General features: G+C 45.1%; 4 protein-coding genes across 14 annotated transcripts in view; 3 read left to right on the forward strand and 1 right to left on the reverse strand.

The window, feature by feature from the left end:
- Positions 1–1,313: 1,313 nt before the first annotated feature.
- On the forward strand, positions 1,314–3,465 carry LOC130525881 (protein FAM240B). 8 transcript variants are annotated; one of them, XM_057033129.1, is made up of 4 exons: positions 1,314–1,447; positions 1,722–1,837; positions 2,351–2,487; positions 2,666–3,275. In XM_057033129.1, the coding sequence occupies exons 2-4, from the start codon at positions 1,757–1,759 to the stop codon at positions 2,763–2,765; spliced, it is 318 nt and encodes a 105-aa protein (XP_056889109.1). In that variant the 5' UTR covers positions 1,314–1,447; positions 1,722–1,756; the 3' UTR covers positions 2,766–3,275. The 8 variants fall into 8 exon arrangements, with proteins under 8 accessions (XP_056889109.1, XP_056889112.1, XP_056889107.1 ...); XM_057033132.1 differs by lacking the exon at positions 2,666–3,275 and adding an exon at positions 3,292–3,465 and having other exon boundaries at positions 1,361–1,447; positions 1,722–1,759; XM_057033127.1 differs by lacking the exon at positions 2,666–3,275 and adding an exon at positions 3,292–3,465 and having other exon boundaries at positions 1,364–1,447.
- Positions 3,446–6,737, reverse strand: nudt18 (nudix (nucleoside diphosphate linked moiety X)-type motif 18). Of its 4 annotated transcripts, none has more exons than XM_057033124.1 (7): positions 6,602–6,737; positions 5,708–5,883; positions 5,520–5,630; positions 5,331–5,433; positions 4,874–4,997; positions 4,397–4,518; positions 3,446–4,281 (listed from the first exon to the last, which is right to left on the reverse strand). In XM_057033124.1, exons 2-7 carry the CDS (start codon positions 5,879–5,881, stop codon positions 3,899–3,901), a joined length of 1,017 nt encoding a protein of 338 aa, XP_056889104.1. In that variant the 5' UTR covers positions 5,882–5,883; positions 6,602–6,737; the 3' UTR covers positions 3,446–3,898. The 4 variants fall into 4 exon arrangements, with proteins under 4 accessions (XP_056889104.1, XP_056889103.1, XP_056889101.1 ...); XM_057033123.1 differs by having other exon boundaries at positions 5,972–6,672; XM_057033121.1 differs by having other exon boundaries at positions 5,708–6,191; positions 6,602–6,660.
- A 3,829-nt stretch (positions 6,738–10,566) lies between these two features.
- On the forward strand, positions 10,567–16,678 carry ercc6l (excision repair cross-complementation group 6-like). The gene is made up of 3 exons (XM_057033098.1): positions 10,567–10,733; positions 11,139–11,183; positions 11,787–16,678. The coding sequence occupies exons 1-3, from the start codon at positions 10,702–10,704 to the stop codon at positions 15,547–15,549; spliced, it is 3,840 nt and encodes a 1,279-aa protein (XP_056889078.1). The 5' UTR covers positions 10,567–10,701; the 3' UTR covers positions 15,550–16,678.
- Positions 16,679–16,967: 289 nt separating this feature from the next.
- Positions 16,968–18,637, forward strand: part of adam9 (ADAM metallopeptidase domain 9) — an 8,599-nt gene continuing 6,929 nt past the window's right edge. The window contains exons 1-3 of the mRNA XM_057033108.1: positions 16,968–17,379; positions 17,915–18,012; positions 18,225–18,283. Coding sequence (XP_056889088.1) covers positions 17,298–17,379; positions 17,915–18,012; positions 18,225–18,283 — 239 coding nt within the window. The 5' untranslated portion in view covers positions 16,968–17,297. The remainder of the gene's footprint in view (positions 17,380–17,914; positions 18,013–18,224; positions 18,284–18,637) is intronic.

The raw sequence follows: 18,637 nt of genomic DNA on the forward strand, positions 1-18,637 counted from the left end.
TTGCTCCGTTGGCCGTGGGGGCGATGTACACACACGTGCCAGATCACGTGACTGAACTCCCTGGGGAGGTAATATGGCTGCATGCTAACGGCTAACAGTTCCAGATTTGGGCAACACAAAACCGCCTTCACAGAGACATGGCCAGGGTTACACCAACGGTTGTTGGTGTAGATGATTAGTCCCCCTCCTTTGCTCTTCCCGCATGCCTTTGTGTCCCTGTCCGCTCTCACCGCGGTGAATCCTCACAGGTCCACGTTAGCATCGGGTATGGTAGCGGTTAGCCACGTCTCTGTGAGAATAAACAAGCTGCACTCACGGTAAATCCGCTGGTTTCCCAGGGCTGCCAGCTCGTCTATCTTATTCGCTAAAGAGTTGACGTTGCCCATAATCACGGAGGGGAGCGATGGTTTGTGCCTCCGCTGGTTTTCTGTTCACGGCGCCTGTACCTTAGCCCCGGCTTTGCTCTCTCACCTCTCTGTTACGGGACGGGGTTAAACAGAACCCGAACGCAGGCCAGGACACAGTGGTAAAATGCTCAACAGGTTTTATTTACTGGGGAGGGGGAGCACACAAGGAACATGAGGGCAGCCCTCTAGGACTGCATAGCACCCAGGGAACAAACGCTGCCCCTCCAGGGCACAGGGAACAGACACGGCCCTCTCGGGCACAGGGAGCAGGAGCGGCCCTCCAGGAAACAGGGAGCAGGAGCGGCCCTCTAGGAAACAAGGAGCAGGAGCAGCCATCCAGGAAACAGGGAGCAGGAGAGGCCCTCTAGGAAACAAGGAGCAGGAGCAGCCCTCCAGGAAACAGGGAACAGGAGCGGCCCTCCAGGAAACAGGGAACAGGAGCAGCCCTCCAAGAAACAGGGAGCAGGAGCGGCCATCCAGGAAACAGGGAACAGGAGCGGCCCTCCTGGGAACAGGGAGCAGGAGCAGTCCTCCAGGAACAGGGAGCAGGAGCGGCCTTCCAGCAAACAGGGAACAGGAGCATCCCTCCAGGAAATGCAGAACACCCTGGCCAGTGTGGACCTGGCGGGTCAGGACACGGTGGAGCTGCAGACCCAACCCCCCCACCCCTTCCCTGACATTAACCTTCCCCATTGCTTCTGCTGTGCCCACCTTGATAGTCCTTGTAGGGCGCCAGGAGGCGCCCGTCGAGGGGGATGTAATGTTGGGGTTCTGGGTTGTGTCTGTCTTTGTCCTGCAGGAAGGGGGTGTGTGGAGCACAATTGGTGGCAGCTGGCACTGCAGGCAGGCGCACCTGTAGGCAATTTACATCTTGCTGCCTATTTAAGCAGGTTGTGCCTGCCTGTCAGGGCCAGGGTGGCTGTCCGTCTTTTGTTGGTGTCTGTTCGTCTTTTGTTGGTGTTCTGTGTTTCCTGGCGGGCCGCTCCTGCTCCCTGTGCCCTGGAGGGCCGTGTCTGTTCCCTGGGTGCTACGCAGTCCTGGTGGGCTGCCCCCCCCCCCCCGTAAATAAAACCTGTTGACCACTCTACCACTGTGGCCTGGCCTGCGTTCGGGTCCTGTACAACCCTCGTTTCGTAACAATCTCCTCTCCTTTCTCTCGCTCTCTTTCCCTCCATGTCTCTCTCTGTCTCACAGACACACATATCCCTATAGTTCTATTTTTGTGAAGACTTTCACACACAATTGTGAATGACATCATCAGATCATTTACGGGCTCAGTTTTCCATCAGTGCTGACTTGTTTGTTTCTTCTCAGATGTATGGAGAACATGAGGAGAACATGAGGAGAACATGGTGAGAATGTGGGGAGAAGATGGGAAGAACCTGCTGCCACCCTTGCTCCTCTCTGAGAAACATGATGACAGGTTTCATGTATACATCAACTCTCCATGTTGTCAACACATTTGAGATCACATCAGCTGTTATCAGAGAGGAGGAGGAGAGGAGAAGGGGGAGCGGGGAGGAGAGGAGTAGGGGAGGATTAGAGGGGAGGAGGGGGAGGGGAAGGGGAGGAGCAGAAGAGGAGGAAAAGGGGATGAGGAGGAGGGGAAGATGACTCCTCTCTTCTCTTTCCTCTCTCACCTCTCCTCTCCTTTCTCCCTCTCTCCTCCCTCTCGCTCTCCTTTCTTTATCTACCTCTCCTCTCTTTCTCTGTAATTTGTTCCTCCTGAGAGGTTGGTGGACACTCATCTTATCTCTGTGTGAAGGTTTGTATTTGATCTTTTTAATTTTGTGTTTAATATTTTTGATTATTGACACATTATTATAGATCCAGAAGTAGAAACATGCTGTTAACATGAGAACAGTCAGATAGTCCAGACCAGCAGCTGCACTCTGTTCTGTTTCTGGTGTGCTTCTGGTGTGCTTCTGATTTGTGTTTGTCAGGTCTGCTGCTTTGAGATGAACTTGGCTCTGGTCCACAACCGACAGCACATCCAGACCTTATGGGAGAAAAGGATCAGCAGCCGGTGCCAGTATGAGGAGAATGAGGAGCAACGAATGGAGAAGAGCGCACTTAAGAGGTGGGAATCTTCCTATCCATCATCAAAACCAGCCTGTCCATGGTTAAAACTAGCCTGTCCATGGTCAGAACCAGCCAGTCCATGGTCATAACCAGTTAGACAAAACAAATGTCCAATCTGAACTTTGGAGGGTTTAAAGATGTTTCTTCTGTGCATCTGTGTGTTAAATGCTACTTAGCAGCCAGATCCGTCCCAGTCTGATCTGTCCGGCACCTCCTCACCTAATCCCTGGGATCTGTTTCTGTGTACCCGTAATCCTCTCTGTCCACCCTCGTTAAACCCGAGAAGAAGCTGCTGCAGCAAGTGTTGAGATAATGACACAGTGATGACGGACAGAAATCACACATGAGAGTGTGTGTGAGTGTGTGCGTGCGTGTATGAGTGTTTATGTGTGTGTGGGTGATCAGTGCAATTTCCCTGATAAATATCAAGTCATTAAAGATCTGAGCGGCTCATTCATGTGTGAAAAGACTGAGGGTTTTGAACGAGCTCTAATTTGAGCCTGAAGACCTTCAGTGTGTGTGTGGAGCTCAGAGAGAACCAGCAACTGATGGAACAAATAGAATAATACCGTAATAGAAAAAAGACAGAGGTGCTTCAAAACAAACACACACACTATCACTACATATTGAGAACCAAAATTCAACCTATAGTGAGTACATTTTGTCTGGTCAAGTTTAAGTGTGTGTTTGAAGGTTCAGGTCAAGGTTTAGCTTTAATGGTAAGGTTGTAGTCAGAATGTGGGTTGTCTTCTATAAGTCCTCACAAAGGTAACAATACATGTGTGTGTGTGTGTGTCTTCAGATTGAGGGGGGAGTGGCTGACCCGTCTGGAGACCAGAAACAAACACCTGAAGAGTGTCAACACCAACATGGTGAAGACAAACTGTTCAGCTGATCCATCCTGACGAACCAGGATCATGGCTCCTGATCAGGAATTAGTTATTCATCAATAAAACTGATTTCACACACTTTCAAACTTTATTACTTCATTCATGTGTTTTACAGCGTGTGTTTGCCTCCAACCACTCGAATCTCTTAATTCACATCCTGTTTGTGGAAACTCAACTCACTTGTCTCCTTATTAAATTAAACAATTTTTAATTCCTGGAACTTCTGGGAACCAATGGAGTTGCTGCTGGTTGTCCTCCATGTCATCAATGGACCATTATGTTCCTGGTGAATGTTAGTGCAGTAAACCACCAGGGGATGAACCGTCCTGGTTTTGATGTGGTCACCCAGGCTGATGCTCATCACCCTGGAGGTACAGCCTGGTATTACAGGCTAACAGGTTAGCATGCTAACCTGAACGCATCAACATAAAAGTGACACAAAGGAAGGAAAATTGTATTTTCAGACTAAAAGATAATTTCTTTTAGCCAACCTTTCAGAATATGAGTCAGGTCAGCCCATCAGTACATGCTGTGAATGGGTAAGATGGACATGCTCCTGATCTTTTCCAGCAGTTTCTCTCTCAGAGGTTCTTTCTGGACTTGATGCCAGATGTACTGAGGATTCTCCACAGGTGGCGGCTGACCCGTCTCTGTCGCGTCCATCTTCTCGCCATCCTCGTTCAGCTGGACGTAATCGGGTGTCAATGCCACCAGCGAGTTGAAGCACACGCCATCGGTCCTGCCGTGCTGACGGCCATTGTGTTGCAGGCTGAAGATGCCCAAAGTGGTTACATCGTGGTCGTAGTACGCAGACGGCATGGCGTCCTGCACCACCATGTTGGCTGCCCAAGTGACGGCATGGGTCTTCACTGCTGCAGCAGCAGGGAGGTGGAGCACTGGAGCTGCGAGATCCCAACAAGTGTAGTCAATACATACGCATGGTGATTTGAAGAAAGACACACAGACTTGTGGGTAATGTAGTCCAACAAAGATCCTCAGTGACTGAAGATGTTCCACCTTTGACAAGCAGCATCCAGATCTGCTGGGTGTTTGTGTAGACCAGGACAAGCCTCTGAATTACATGCCGACAGCTCAGGTCTAATGGTAGCGTGACAGGATGCCAGGGATTCCTACGGTACCTGAATGCAGCACAGCAAGAATGTTATGAAATGAGCAGGTCTTATTTCATGATGTTAGAAACACCGGATGAGGATTTGAGTCATCTGATGTTTCATACTGTGACAGTTTCCTTCCCATGATTCATTGCTTTTCCATCTGCTGTTGATAACACTGTTTTCCTATCATTTAGATTTTTTCTAGACTTTAGAGACAAAAACCCTAAAGAACATTTAGAGAACATTCAGTTATTTAACAAGTGCCATTAATGCTCTTCTGCCGAACAATGTTAAAATGAAAGTCGCAGTTAATTTGATATCTGATATTTCTGTTGGAATGGTGTTTGGAGAGAAGAATCTGTTCTGTTCTCTTGTGTACTTTAGACCACAGTCAATGAGACGCAGGATATCTCGTCCTCTCAGAGGGAGGATGGACTCTCGATCCCACCAGGAGGCCTGAAGAGACTCTTGATCTGCTGCTGACGGCGTCTTTATTGCCCCACCTGACACACAAAACAATCACTCAGGTTCAGTTCGCAACACAAGCAGACATTTTTCACAACTAAACATAATTAAACATAAACTATTTACTGTAGAAAGGGGACCTAAAATCATTCATGGATTTGGTTAAAAGATTAAAACATTTTTATGGAAGTGATTATAATCAGATTAAATGCAGCTAACTTGTCTTTTATTCAGAAGTTGTCATCCTCATGAGACACTTTTAATTTAGGACAAACAACCACACATCTCCCCTAAAATCATCTTTGGAATCAAGTTTAGTTTAGATAAAAGCTCTGAGTGGCTGATGAAACACATTATGAGTGACCTCTGACCTGTAACTCTGGCCAGGAAGACAAAGCGTATCCACTGGGGCCCCTGTTCCTGGATGAGCAGCAAACTAATTGGCTCACAGTCGAACCCTGCTTCCTCTTTCACCTGTAAACAGCTGTAAAGCTGAAGCAGCCACGTGCACACTCCTCACACCTCTGTCATACAGTAGTTGTGTGCATTGGGTGGCTCACCTCCCTCCTCAGGGCCTCCTCCAGGCTCTCGCCCACTTCTACTCTTCCTGCAGGGAGATACCAGAGTTTATAACAGTCTGGCTTTGCCTCCTGCACCATCAGCACCTCCTCCTGACACACAAACGCACACGTACATATTAAACTCAGTGGAAGAGTAACATCAGCCGAAACAAGCAGTTGTCTTGAACCTTGTCATTAAGGATGACGGCGCAGATGATGTAGGTGACGGTCTTCCTCAGGGCTGCAGGTTTGCTCTGCTCCAGACCCACATAATACCTTTCCACCTCCCACCCCTGACCACCCAGCAGTATCTCCACCTGCTCCTCCACCCGCTGGCACTGCTCTGCTTCGGTGTCCTCCATGTCTGTAGGGACATTCATGAACAGCTCTGGAATTAGAATTTACTGTTATTAAGTCAGCTTGAGTATACAGCTTTAGTGCACACAACTTGCTGAGATTGTGGCTCTTTTCAAATCACAGGCCCCAACAGGAGCCAGCTGGGCCTGATCAGTGTCCTGGGTCCACAGCACTCTACAGCCTCTTTCAGGCTGCAACAGCTCCAGAACCAGGGCTGAGAAAAGCCCTTCAATGGGCCGGAGCGAGACTTGCACCTGTTCTTCTGAGACTCAGCAGCCAGAGAAGCAGATTTAGCTCTCTTTAATCTGCTCCCCCCTGGGGGCAGATATGTACAGCAATGTTACCGGCTGGTTGCTACAGACATCGTGGCAGGGGTGGCTCCAATGGAATCTGGGCTTGTTGCTTTTCTCCATGACTGAGCAGAAGCTGCAGAAATTGTTCATGGAGCCAACGACCTTTCATCAAGGTCGGCAAGCAAATGCATTTTCATCGATCGTTTTATAAACTAAAATCAAGAAAAAAACGAAACACTTCAAATTGTATGACGAGTTTCATTCTTGATATATTTTTTAATAAATTAACATACATTTAGAGAAAAATGTTTTCCGAACTGATATTTTTAACTACGGGACTCAGTAATTCACGCTGCTGAAAGCTAAGGTTTGAAATCGTTACATTATTAGTCAGCGGGAAACTTTATGTCAGAGACGAATAGACGGACAAACCTTAAAAATGGATCGCTTTATTCTTCCTCAACACTGAGCTGTTGTGATATTTGACACGGCGGCAAAATCGGAAGTTAATCTTGACTTCCGGGAGTGGATTTTCAACTATGTCAAACCTCTAAAAAGAAATAAATACACAATTGTTAAAATACGTTAAAATGTTTTTGACTTTAACAATCCTGCAAAGGGATTGGATGGTTGTATAATCCAGTTTTGTCTCTGTACAAATGCTTTTATCTCGGAATATCACCGGAAGTGTTCCTGAAAGGTCACACGGAGGCTGTTCATGTAAGCTAACATCGGTCCAAAGTAAGTAGCGACTTATCCAATTTATCGGTCGCCGAATAACTGTTGATTTTCACACAAGAACAGCGTTTAAGAAGCGAAAAAACGTTGGTTAGCAACTTTCTGTTAAACAAATAAAAATGTGTCTTTGAGTTGTCCTGTCTCTGTTTCGCTTTTAACGACTAACTCTGTTTTGCTAATTGTTGCTGTTGTTTTTTTCTGTGCTTTATTTTGTTTTGATTTTTTTTAATAGTCATCATTCTGACAAGAATTTACCTATTTATCTTTTTGTAAAACAAGATTATTTACATTCGTTTTTCAAGTCGAGTCAGGACTGCCTTACAAAATCCTTGGCATCCATCCATCCCTCATCCATCCATCCCTCATCTGTTCATCCCTCATTCATCTATCATCCATTCATCTATCATTGGAAGGTTTAATAAATCAGATCACAGTCTGCTTGTTTATGGGTCTTGTTTGTCCTTGTCACAAACATCTGTGTGTGTTTCCACTGACCCAGGTTTGTGCTTGAGGAGCAGGAGAGCAGCATCACCTCAGTCTACCAGAGGAAGCTGCTCTACACTGACGGGGCCTTTGGTGCATTCAGGGGCCTGTACCCCAGGGCTTTTCTGTATTAGTTACACATTCTGGTTTCCTCAGGGAGAAGGTTCTGCTTCAAGTCAGTCCACCCTTGTGATGGCAAGACACAGTAAGCTACAGAAGCAAGTGCTGGCTCTGTACCGGCAGTTCCTACAGGCCGGGAGGGACAAACCAGGTTTCGTCCCACGAATCCGTGAGGAGTTCAGAGTGAATGCACGGATCAAGAAGACAGATGTGATGCATATTGAGTATTTATACCGACGAGGACAGAGACAACTTGAACAGCTGAGGGACAGCAACACCAAACAGCTGGGATCCTTCTCTAATCCAGCTAACCAGAGTTGAACTCAAGTAACCTCTGACCTTTTGGGACTCACATGCTGTGAATAAGGTTTTAGATTCAAGCATGAAGTGTGCAACTTCCTTCAACATTGTTCTTTCTTACACTAGTGTTTGAAAATGATGGTATTTATGAGTGGATGCTGTCCTAAATGATTCAAGACTTTACAATGAATCCAGATGATGTAACTGAAGTATATAAAGTCTAAATCCAGTAGTGTGAATGGCAACTGATGCTGCTTACGTTTAAGAAGGGCTTGCAATCTTATTTTTGAATAAAAGTGTTATTAAGTGTTATCTGGTTTGATGTTTAGCTACTCTGACTCAGCACTCATCAGCCAACCCTTTTAACTGAATGCAAACAGAAATATAAAGAATTTAGATAAGATCAATATATGTGTGCATACACAAATAGAATGATGCATACTATGATGTGATAAAACACAATTGTAAAATTTTAATTCTTCTACAGTGTACACGAAGTTGATGTGCACAAATTTCACCTTTTCCCCTCTTTCAAGGATATTTGGGACATTTTTCCACATGCGGTTTCCTATTCTCATTAGTTTCAAAGTAATTTAAACTCCGAATAGCATTTCCAGTAGAGTAATAAGATAAGCTACTTTCGATCCAAAGCGGACTCGCAGCTTCAGACGCTGCTGCTGGAGGATCTTGATCTGTCCACTAGGTGGCAGCAGAACATTAGTCAACTCTCAGTGGAAAAGAAGAAGAAAGTCGTAAACAGGAAGGGCGATATTTTCCTGCTCATGATCGTGTTTGTCTTTGTTTATTGGTGAAAATATCTGCATTTGCTCCAGCTCTGGGTTAATCTTTTTGATTTTTACAGTAACCTTTTATGTTTCCGGTCATGTCGGGGTCAATGAGCTCTGGAGCAGAGATGAGCACCGCTCAGCTGATTCAGCAGGTAAAAAAGAAAGTGATCACAAAAATACGGGATGTTGTTCAATAAATTAATTTTCTTGTTGTCCCCCATCATTGTAGACAACTAGGAAACTGTCGGTTTTGACGGTATAGGAGGTAAATTAAGAGTATTTTATCCAAACACTTGAAATGACTTGTTCCTTTTTGACATTGACATTTCCTCCAGTTGTTTTAATTCTGACTTTTAGGCTTCAGGCTCAGTGTAACAACTGTTGAAAATGGAGGAATAAGGATTTTGTTCAACAAAATAGCTTTCTTTCTCTCTAATACAGAATTAAGTTGCAGAAATGTAGCGTTTTTCTCCGAAACGATGTTTAAACATCAGAACATTGTTGTAAGACTAGAGTCAACGTTATTGGCCTGTTGTTGAACAGATTTAAGGGATTTTGCATTGAATATATTTAATGACACATTAGGCATCTTAATTAAACATCTTCCTGCAGATGGCGATGTTGCGATGGCTGGATTCTCAGAGTGATGAGGACCGGACGCTTCTGGCGGCGGTGACGTCAATCCAGGTGAGCAGAGAGCTTCTGCACCGGATCACCAACCAGGACAAAGTGGACGCCTACAAGGTACCTGCCTGGTAGGGGGCGCTGTATGTGCATGTTGACAGAATCAGGTGAACCTCATCTTTTGTCTGTGTGTCCTCAGAAACAGTGCATTCTGGGTATTGCACAGTTCGTCCGAGAACATCCTCGGGCTTCGCAGGCTGACATCACTGCTGAGGTGGAGAAAAGAGTTTTGGTCTTTGCTGCTCAAATCAGAGCTCTGGAGACAGCTCCCTTATTCTGAAGGATTAAAACCTCCCGTAATTCTACTCTTTAAATCCATGAGCCAGGTCTAAGGTTTAACACTCTGTGTATGTGTTGTTTTTCTTTCACATATTATAATCCTTAAAGCTCCTTACACATATGCACCATAATCCCAACTTTATCCTGACTTTTGTTAGGATACATCTGCATTTTTAACTGGATTTTGTCTCATTAGCATCTTTGGCCTGATGCCAGGTGATCAGGAGAAACTGGAGGAACATGTAGAACACTATGTGGACCTGTTAGCGACCACTGCATAAGCAGAACAGCCAATAATCACCTTGAAAAAGAAAAACCTCAATGTTGCCTTGACGTCAGTATTCAGGCTCTTTACTCGGTACTTAGTTGGAGCAACTTCTTTTTCTGTGACAGCTCTTCTGAAGCTCTGTCAGGCTGGACAGAGACAACAGATATTTCCATGTTTCTGCAGATACGCATGATAAGTTTCTGGTCAGGGTTCTTCCTGGTCCACTCCAGAACATTCACAGAGTAAGGAGTTCCTCAGTGCTCTGAATTATTGTATCACTGTCCCTGAATCCTGCACCACATTCATCCCCTTCCAAATCTACCATCAATGTCGGGATGGTATTGGTCAGGTCATGACCTTGTATATACAGGTGGGTCTTTAACAAATCACCCCAGTAAAGTTCAAGTATCAAGAGTCTGAATCTTCATGTAAGAGTTCAGCTTTGCAAAATATTGTAGACCTGAATATGTATTCATGTTACAGATGAATAAATCCATCATTCACAGTCAGAATTTTGTCTTTTTTTTGTGTCTGAACCAAACTGACAGCCGAACCGATAATCCGATAATGTCTCTGAACACAGACGGAAACGACGAAATAGGCGTGTTTTTCCTGTCACCTCATTAATTCCTACCTCTTTGCTGATTGGCTGGGCTCCCTGTGGTCCCACCCACCAGAAGTTTGGTTTTTCCTCAAGTGGATCGCTGCGTTTTTTAGCGTCAGAGTAACGTGCTCTCTGATTGGCCTGAACAAAATAGCGGGGAACGCTGTGCGTTCGAACACCGGAAGTTGCAGTAAATGAACCTAGCAGCAACCTGACTTCTAACTGAAGACTCGTCATTTGTCGTGGATGTTTTGGACGCATCGGTGTTATGATGGATGCTTGTGCCGAGAGATTGGAGAAGTGAGTAAAAAGGCGACTCTGATTTTGTTCTGGGAGTTAGTATCGCAGCTAGCAGCTACCTTAGCTTCCTGCTTGTTGTTAGCATCTGCTGTGATTGACGTTATAATTAAGGGCTTATAACATCAGACGATCATTAAACCGACACTACATTTGTTAGTAAACTGTTAATACGTATAATTATTTTGCTGCATTTTTTATTTTTTAGAACTTTGTAAGGTTGAAATTATTTTTTCGGATTTGGGATATAATGATACATTTGCAGTTGTGTTATTAGCTGAAAATTCATAACCACCTTGTTTAGGTAACACAAAGCGATGATTGTCCTGGAGCTGATTTTGGGAAGAAAAGGACTATTGTCTTTATGAGAGATGACGCTTGTCTCACTCTGAGCTTGTCTCTCCACAGGTCTTTGTCATTGGAAACACGTGACAGAATGGACGAATACCACAGGTAACTTTGCTGTTGGGTTCAATCTGAGATGCAAACGGATAATTAAAGTCGCTGACTAATTAAAGTCCTAACAGGACGTCATTTTAGGTCACTGATGTGCGTTCGTGTGATTTTGGTGTTGTGCCCAAGCCTGACAGATGGCAGTGTAATTCTCTATTTTTCTTTTCAATAAAGGATTTTTGGTTCACAGTTTAAAGTGGACGCATCATATCATATCATATCATAGTGAAACTTTTATATTAGAAATATTTATTTGTCTTATTTGTTACAGAGTTTTGGTTGAACAGTTTTATGGTGAAAGTTGTTTTGGCATTATTCTAAGTTGGAGCGCTGATTAAATAGTGTGTTTTGTTGGGTTCTAGTGTCTAGTGTCACCCTTTCACAGTCATGTTTCTGATCAGTCACATCTTCAAATCTCTTTTTTTGTTGAACATGTTGATTGAAACATGCTGCTGTACACAGAATTTTAAACTACTCACAAAGAAATCTCTATTGATAACCTCCACATCTTGAATGCTCACGTGCACTATTGACATTTTGAAGTGTGGTTATTGGAAAATCCCAGTTAAAATTGTAACACTGGGGTGTTTTTGCCTCCTCCAGGTTGATTCAAGATGGTAAAGATGTTGCCAAGCGGGGAGACATGAACAGAGCGCTGACATTATTCAAGTTGGCCTTTGACATTCACCAGAGTCTGAAACTAGAGACTAGGATAAAGAAAATTGAAGAACTGATTTCACAGAATGACTCGGAGGAAGATGATGATGAGTTCGTCAACGTCAACGGCAGCGGTTTAATGCTTTTCAAGGATTTACACGAAAAGCTTTATAACTACCAGAGACAAGGGGTGGCCTTCCTGTACAGCCTCTACAGGGATGGACTGAAAGGTGGGATCCTGGCGGATGACATGGGCCTTGGCAAGACCATCCAGGTGATTTCCTTCCTGTCAGGCATGTACGACAGCGAGCTGGTGAAGCACACTCTGCTAATCATGCCAACTTCACTCATCACAAACTGGACCAAAGAGTTTGCCAAGTGGACTCCTGGGATGAGAGTCAAGGAGTTTCACGGCACTAGTAAAGGGGAGAGGAGCAGGAATCTGGGGAAGGTTCAAAGGAGAGGTGGTATTGTCATCACCACATATACAATGCTCATGAACAACTGGCAGCAGCTGTCCTCATACAATGGTAAAGAGTTCACCTGGGACTACGTGATCCTAGATGAAGCACACAAGATCAAAACCACAACCACCAAAACAGCCAAGAGTGCGTATGCCATTCCATCTAAACACCGAGTTCTTCTGACGGGGACGCCAGTCCAAAACAACCTGAAGGAAATGTGGTCTCTCTTTGACTTTGCCTGCCAGGGCACTCTACTCGGCACAGCTAAAACCTTTAAAACAGAGTATGAGAACCCTATCACTCGTGCCAGAGAAAAGGACGCCACTCCGGGGGAAAAAGTTCTTGGCTCCCGGATGTCTGAGAACCTCATGACCATCATAAAACCTCACTTCCTGCGCAGGACAAAGGCAGATATTCGTAAAAACAAGGTAGACAGTGTATATTTTTGTAAAGAGGAAACGACAGCAAAGGCCCACGCTGACATCCCAGAGACTCCACAAACCTCTGGGGCTGTGATGCCCACTCTAACCAGAAAGAATGACCTGATCGTTTGGACATATTTGAGCTCCATTCAGGAGGACATATACAGACAGTTCATTTCTCTGGACCACATTAAAGAGCTGCTCCTTACCACCAGGTCACCTCTGGCTGAGCTCACCATTCTGAAAAAGCTCTGTGACCATCCTAGACTTCTGTCTGATGCTGCCATCACCAAATTAGGATTAGAGGAACGTGGAGAAAATGCTCTGGTAGGAGATGACACAGCGGTGGACGCAGAGGCACAAGGGATTTCAAATGTTAGTGACGAAACTCTAATATCTGAGTCGGGAAAACTTGTCTTTCTGTTTAGACTTCTGGAAAGGCTACGGGAAGAAGGCTGCCGCACTCTGGTCTTTGCTCATTATCGTAAAGTTCTTGACATCCTTGAACGTATCCTGGGCAACAGAGGCTTCAAGGTGATGAGACTGGACGGTACAATAAAGCAGATCACAGAGAGAGAGAGGAGGATCTCTCTCTTTCAGATGGACAGGAGCTACTCCGTCTTCCTCCTGACCACCCAGGTGGGAGGAGTTGGCATCACTCTGACAGCAGCCAATCGTGTGGTGATCTACGATCCCAGCTGGAACCCGGCGACTGACGCCCAGGCTGTGGACAGGGCCTATCGTATTGGACAGACGGAAAATGTTGTCATCTACAGGTTGATCACCTGTGGAACGGTGGAGGAGAAGATCTATAGGCGGCAGGTTTTTAAAGACTCACTTATCAGACAGAGCACGGGAGATAAAAAGAACCCATTCCGGTACTTTAGCAAGCAAGAGCTAAAAGAGCTTTTCACTCTGGAGGAGACCAGGTCCTCATCCACACAGCTCCAGCTCCAGGCTTTGCATTCCAGACACCGATGGACTGACCCTCAACTGGACGAGCACATCGCCCATCTCCACGGCATGGAGATGTTTGGCATCTCTGATCATGACCTCATGTTTTCCTTGGACATAAATCATGATGAAACACCAGAAGACCAGGTGGAGCACCATTATATTGAAGGACGGGTCCAGAAGGCCCAGGAGCTCATGAAAGCAGAATCTGAGCTCCAGATGCAGCTGACTGAGAACATGGCATCAAGCACAGAACCCACCTGGCTTAGACAACCAAGGGAGAACAGGAGCAGAGAACATTCCCATGAAAAAAACGAACCAAAAACCAGTCCTTCCTTCCCACAGCAGGACTGGAACAGCTCTCCCGAAGTGAAGGAACTGGACCAGTCTGACTCTGGTGGGACAACCAACCAGCAGAATCGAAATAGTTCGGTTATTGATCTCACTGTGGAGATCATAGCAGAAAAATCTCCTGTAGCAGCGATCCAGAATGACTCTTTTAAGATGGACGAAGACATGGGTTCCTCCAAAATCCACTCTGACAAACAGGAGAAGAGTTCTGTGGAGGCAGCAGAAGCTTCTCAGGAGAGTTCTGTGGAGGCAGCAGAAGCTTTTCAGGAGGTGATTCAGGAGTCTTTGGTGTTGGATTCTTCCATCACGTCTGAGACTGCAGCCGTTTATGCCGGCGACCGTAGTCAGCCGTACCTGACGGCAGTCGAAGATGATCACATCCTAAATGAAACTCTTCCATCGAAACCCAGTTCAGACCTCCACTTGGAAGAAGACCATCTGACACCACCGCAGAACAGCAGCGCTTCTGCTCTACGGCCATCAAATTTGAGCATCAAAGCAGAGACATCATCCAGCGTCAGCCCAGGTCTCGCGTGTTTTCAAGGAGACTTCAACTTGCGACTTGAGGACAGTGAGGTGTTTTCAGACCAAGAGGTCCTTGCCCATCAGGAGAGGAACTTGCTCTCACAGCTTCAGATCAACAGCAGCTTTGACGTGAACAAATCCCTCTCTGAGTGGCACCACAAAGAAGAGCTCCACCAAAGCCTGAAATTAGACCCATCAGAGAATGATTCCATCATCCTGACCAAGAAGAAAGGAGCAGCAGTTATCTATGACACTGACGATGATGAGGATGATGATGAGAGGAAGGAACTTAGCAAGAGCCAACTCGACAGCTCATTTCAGATTCTTGGAGCCTCCACACCCAAATCAGTATCTTCTGACTCCAGGAAAAGCATTGGAGGAAACACCTCTGTAGCCTCACGCCGTTCCCTTCTGTGTTTAATCATCAACGACATGGAGAACCAGGACCAAGATGATGAAGACACAGAGAATGAGGACCAGGATGGTGAAGACATGGAGAATGAGGACCAGGATGGTGAAGACATGGAGAATCGGGACCAGGATGATGAAGACACGGAGAACCACGACCAGGAGAATGACATTGACATGTCAGAAAGATATTCTAATGAGGCTAAACTGGACGACGTTATTGTTCCACGCTGCAGTGAGCTTCAGCTGGAGGAGACTAGAGAAAAGACATTAAATACAGAAGAAGAGGTGGAGCCAGAAGATAGGGACAGTGAGTCCAGAGAAGCCATGAGCTGTGAGACTGAGGAACCGAGCACTGATCCTGAGCTGGGTTCTTCTGAGAGGGTGGACCACTGCACTGTGGAGATGGATGATGTTGTTGATACCTTTGAGTCGCTGGTTAGTAGAGGGAAGGAACATTTGATCAGTGGGCAGCTGGAGAATGCTCTGGACTTCTTCCTGCGGGCTATTGACATCAAACCTGGAGATCCTGAAGTTCAGCTGATGACCATCCAGCTGTACCGTCAGCTGAGCCATAGAAGCTGACAAATCAGTGGACTGACCTCAAACTGGCTGAAAACCAGTCATGTCAGCAAATTGAATCATTTGATTGGTTAAAAATGGACTAAACTGCTCTTCACGCTGCTGCCCTCTTGTGGTGGGTTAGAGGGTAGATCCCTCCCTGGTTGTGTGAGCAGATGAGATGCGTCCATCTGTTCACAGGTAGTTCTTGTCATTGTTCTGATCTGATATCTACTCTCGTTGGTGGGCGGGGCTAAGGAAGTGAGCTCAGCATGATGATGTGATACCTGATGATCACCTGATGCAGTAATATCACTCCTAATTTGACCCAGTTTGCCCTGTCAAACATTTTAACAGCAGAAGAGAACGTGTTTGATTTGACTCTACTTGAGATTATAATCCCATATGTTTTTAACCTTTGTGTCCAAGAATAAAGAGGATTAAGTTCAAAGAAATTTTATCTGTAGTATTTGATAAAATGTAAACTACAAAATTGGAGAAACTCACAAAATTATTGTTATTATTGACACAAAAGTGTGACAATGACTACACAATATTTCCAAATAAAACGACAGTTGGAAAAAGAAACTCTTACTTTGGAAGGCAAACCTTGGCACGAGTCAACTTTAGAAAGGAAGTAATTATTTTACTTGTGTTACATTAACTGGAAGTTCTAAAGTTCTGTCAGTTTCTTTCAATTGAGCCGCTTTATTGATTAGGTTGGACAGATTAATGAATTGGAGCAGACAGACAAACACTTTATGGTTTTTGAACCCATGACAGGATGAACAAATGACTCGGGCTCAGTATAAAAGAAAAAATTATAATTAAATTAAAAACTATAAAACCTTCACCAATTTTATACAGAACATTACATATCCAGTGAGGAAGTTGTACAGCAGCACTGTAAAGGATGTCCAACATTAAAATGAGTCCAGGGTTTGAGTTGGAGCGCCTTCAGCATCCTCACTTTCACGGGCTGATGGTTTGAGTCTGATCGCTGCAAGACGGAACACCCGACCTACAGAGTTCCCAGCTGCGCATGCGCATACCCCCCCCCCCCATGTATGACGTAACTGAAGAAAAACAACCAACAAATTCCTTTGTAACGAGTTTGCCTTCAAAATAATAATAAAAACTTTAGAAAATAGAATTGTCTCTTCATCTCATGAAGGCTTGTGGCTTAAAGGGAACTTCGTCCCGGTACTCGATCAACCAATCAAAGTAGACTGAGTAGTTGGAAAAATAATAGAGACAAATTTGAAATGAATTTGTTGAGTTATTTTGGAGTTGAGAATCATTTCTAATATTCAAAATAAATGATGGAATTAGCTACGTATCCCTAAAGTCGGTATCCCTAAAATACATTTGTATAGAATTTATTTATACGACTTTATTTTGGCATAAACAGACTGGTTGCGACGCTGCTTTTATTGTGGTAAGGCTTTAGCGGAAACGGTGTTCCTGGGAACTTTGTATCTGGATTCCAGGCGAGTTTTGGGAGCCGAATCTGGGAGAAAAAGAATCGAAGCGGAATCCAGAAACCCTGTTTATGCTGGACTCAGCATCTAGACGAGTTTGTGTTGAGACTTAGCTAGCTGCTAACAGCTAACAGCGGGAAAGGAATGGCTCGGCCGAGGAAGAAAACCACTCCCGTCCAGTTAGCATGAGGCTCCGCAGGGGGAAACGGCTGGAACTCAACCAGGAAAGCTACAGCAGAAACCGGGCGGAGGAGACGGGCTGTGATTGTTGAATCATCCAGAAAAAAAGAGATGATGATGATCGGAGGAAGAACGAAGCTGCTGGAGATCTGCTGCTGTCTGCTGCTGTTCAGTCAAGAATCCCAGTGTGGAGGTGAGTAAGGGGACACCGAGCCGGATTTGGTTTTTACCCACCGGACTGGGTCTTTAGCCAGCAGACTACTGCGTCCTCTCCTCTGGCTCCCTGTTATGTTCAACCAGAATCCACCAGCTGTTACTTTGGGGAAGATTTTGGTCATTGGGGTGAACAGGTATGGTGCTGGTCCATATGAAGGTGGTATAGAGACAAAGATGAATCCAGCTACCAGCTTAGATTCTTCTGAGTCCAGAAGGAACTTCTCTCTGTGTGTCAGAATTGTTCTGGTGGGTTGAGTTCATGAGGGATTAAATGTTCCAACGATGTGACCTGACCCACATTCTAAAACCTGATTACTTACACGTGACGGGTTAGAACACAGAACTTTAGACAGCTGAGAACCAAACAGGGAGGTTATAAAATGGGAATAATACCGCCAAACAAACATTAAACTGCTGCCTATATGTCTATGTGTGTGATGAAGCAACATGTTGCTTCAGCTGTAACAGCACCTTTAGAATCTGAGCCAGTCTTCATGGGTTTCATCCTACAGACCCTCAGACGCAGCATCTCTCCTCCTACCAGCTGACGGTTCCTAGGCCAGTAGGAGGTCGGTTCAGGAGGGAGGCAGATGGAACGCTTCCCAGTCAGGTACTGGACTTTCCTCTCTGACCTTCTGAAAGAAGTGCTGCTGACCAATCAGGTCCACTTCCTGTCTGTGACCTCACCCCCTTACTCAGCATTTCCTGCTGCCCCTCACTTGGCATTTAACCTTTTGCTCAAGACATCAATGAAAGTTGTTTCATTTATTTTGTGTTGTCTTTGATGGCTCTCTGATGATTTCTGGATTTATTTGTCTACAGGTCTCTTACATCATCCCAGTGGATGGACTTGACCACATTGTTCACCTGCAGAGAAACCAGTAAGATGATGTGTGTGATGATGATGTTTAATCTGATGATGAAGCTCCAGAACCTCAGTGCTGTTATGGACAGAATGTCTGATCTGATCAGATAATCGATATTTGCACAAACATAGTTCAAGAAGGATGGCTCACACTTTGGTTGTCATGGCAACCACTGCCTTCACCTTTAATTCTGAATCATTCTTCACGTGATGTCATGATGGGCTGTTGTCATGGCAGTCAGTCACCAAACGGACCTTTGCTTTTCCTGTTGGCTGTCGCCAGTTGAACTAGTTCAGATAATTGTTTCAACTAGGAGGATTTCTAATGAATGTTACTGATCCGTTATTTGTTTCTGATCTGCGATCAACA

This window comes from Takifugu flavidus, chromosome 5 (assembly GCF_003711565.1).
Source record: "Takifugu flavidus isolate HTHZ2018 chromosome 5, ASM371156v2, whole genome shotgun sequence".
NCBI lineage: Eukaryota > Metazoa > Chordata > Actinopteri > Tetraodontiformes > Tetraodontidae > Takifugu > Takifugu flavidus.

Excerpts from the sequence above, each read along its gene's own strand:
- ercc6l (XM_057033098.1), top strand. The coding sequence starts at position 10,702 with ATGATGGATGCTTGTGCCGAGAGATTGGAGAA. Across the intron at positions 10,734-11,138 it reads TGTGCCGAGAGATTGGAGAA|GTCTTTGTCATTGGAAACAC; the intron begins GTGAGTAAAAAG and ends GTCTCTCCACAG. Across the intron at positions 11,184-11,786 it reads AGAATGGACGAATACCACAG|GTTGATTCAAGATGGTAAAG; the intron begins GTAACTTTGCTG and ends TGCCTCCTCCAG.
- nudt18 (XM_057033120.1), bottom strand. The coding sequence starts at position 5,899 with ATGAATGTCCCTACAGACATGGAGGACACCGAAGCAGAGCAGTGCCAG. Across the intron at positions 5,434-5,519 it reads AGGAGGCCCTGAGGAGGGAG|GTGAAAGAGGAAGCAGGGTT; the intron begins GTGAGCCACCCA and ends AGCTGTTTACAG. Across the intron at positions 4,282-4,396 it reads CTGGATGCTGCTTGTCAAAG|CTCCAGTGCTCCACCTCCCT; the intron begins GTGGAACATCTT and ends GGGATCTCGCAG.
- LOC130525881 (XM_057033127.1), top strand. The coding sequence starts at position 1,757 with ATGGTGAGAATGTGGGGAGAAGATGGGAAGAACCTGCTGCCACCCTTG. Across the intron at positions 1,838-2,350 it reads AACATGATGACAGGTTTCAT|GTCTGCTGCTTTGAGATGAA; the intron begins GTATACATCAAC and ends TGTGTTTGTCAG. Across the intron at positions 2,488-3,291 it reads GAGAAGAGCGCACTTAAGAG|ATTGAGGGGGGAGTGGCTGA; the intron begins GTGGGAATCTTC and ends GTGTGTCTTCAG.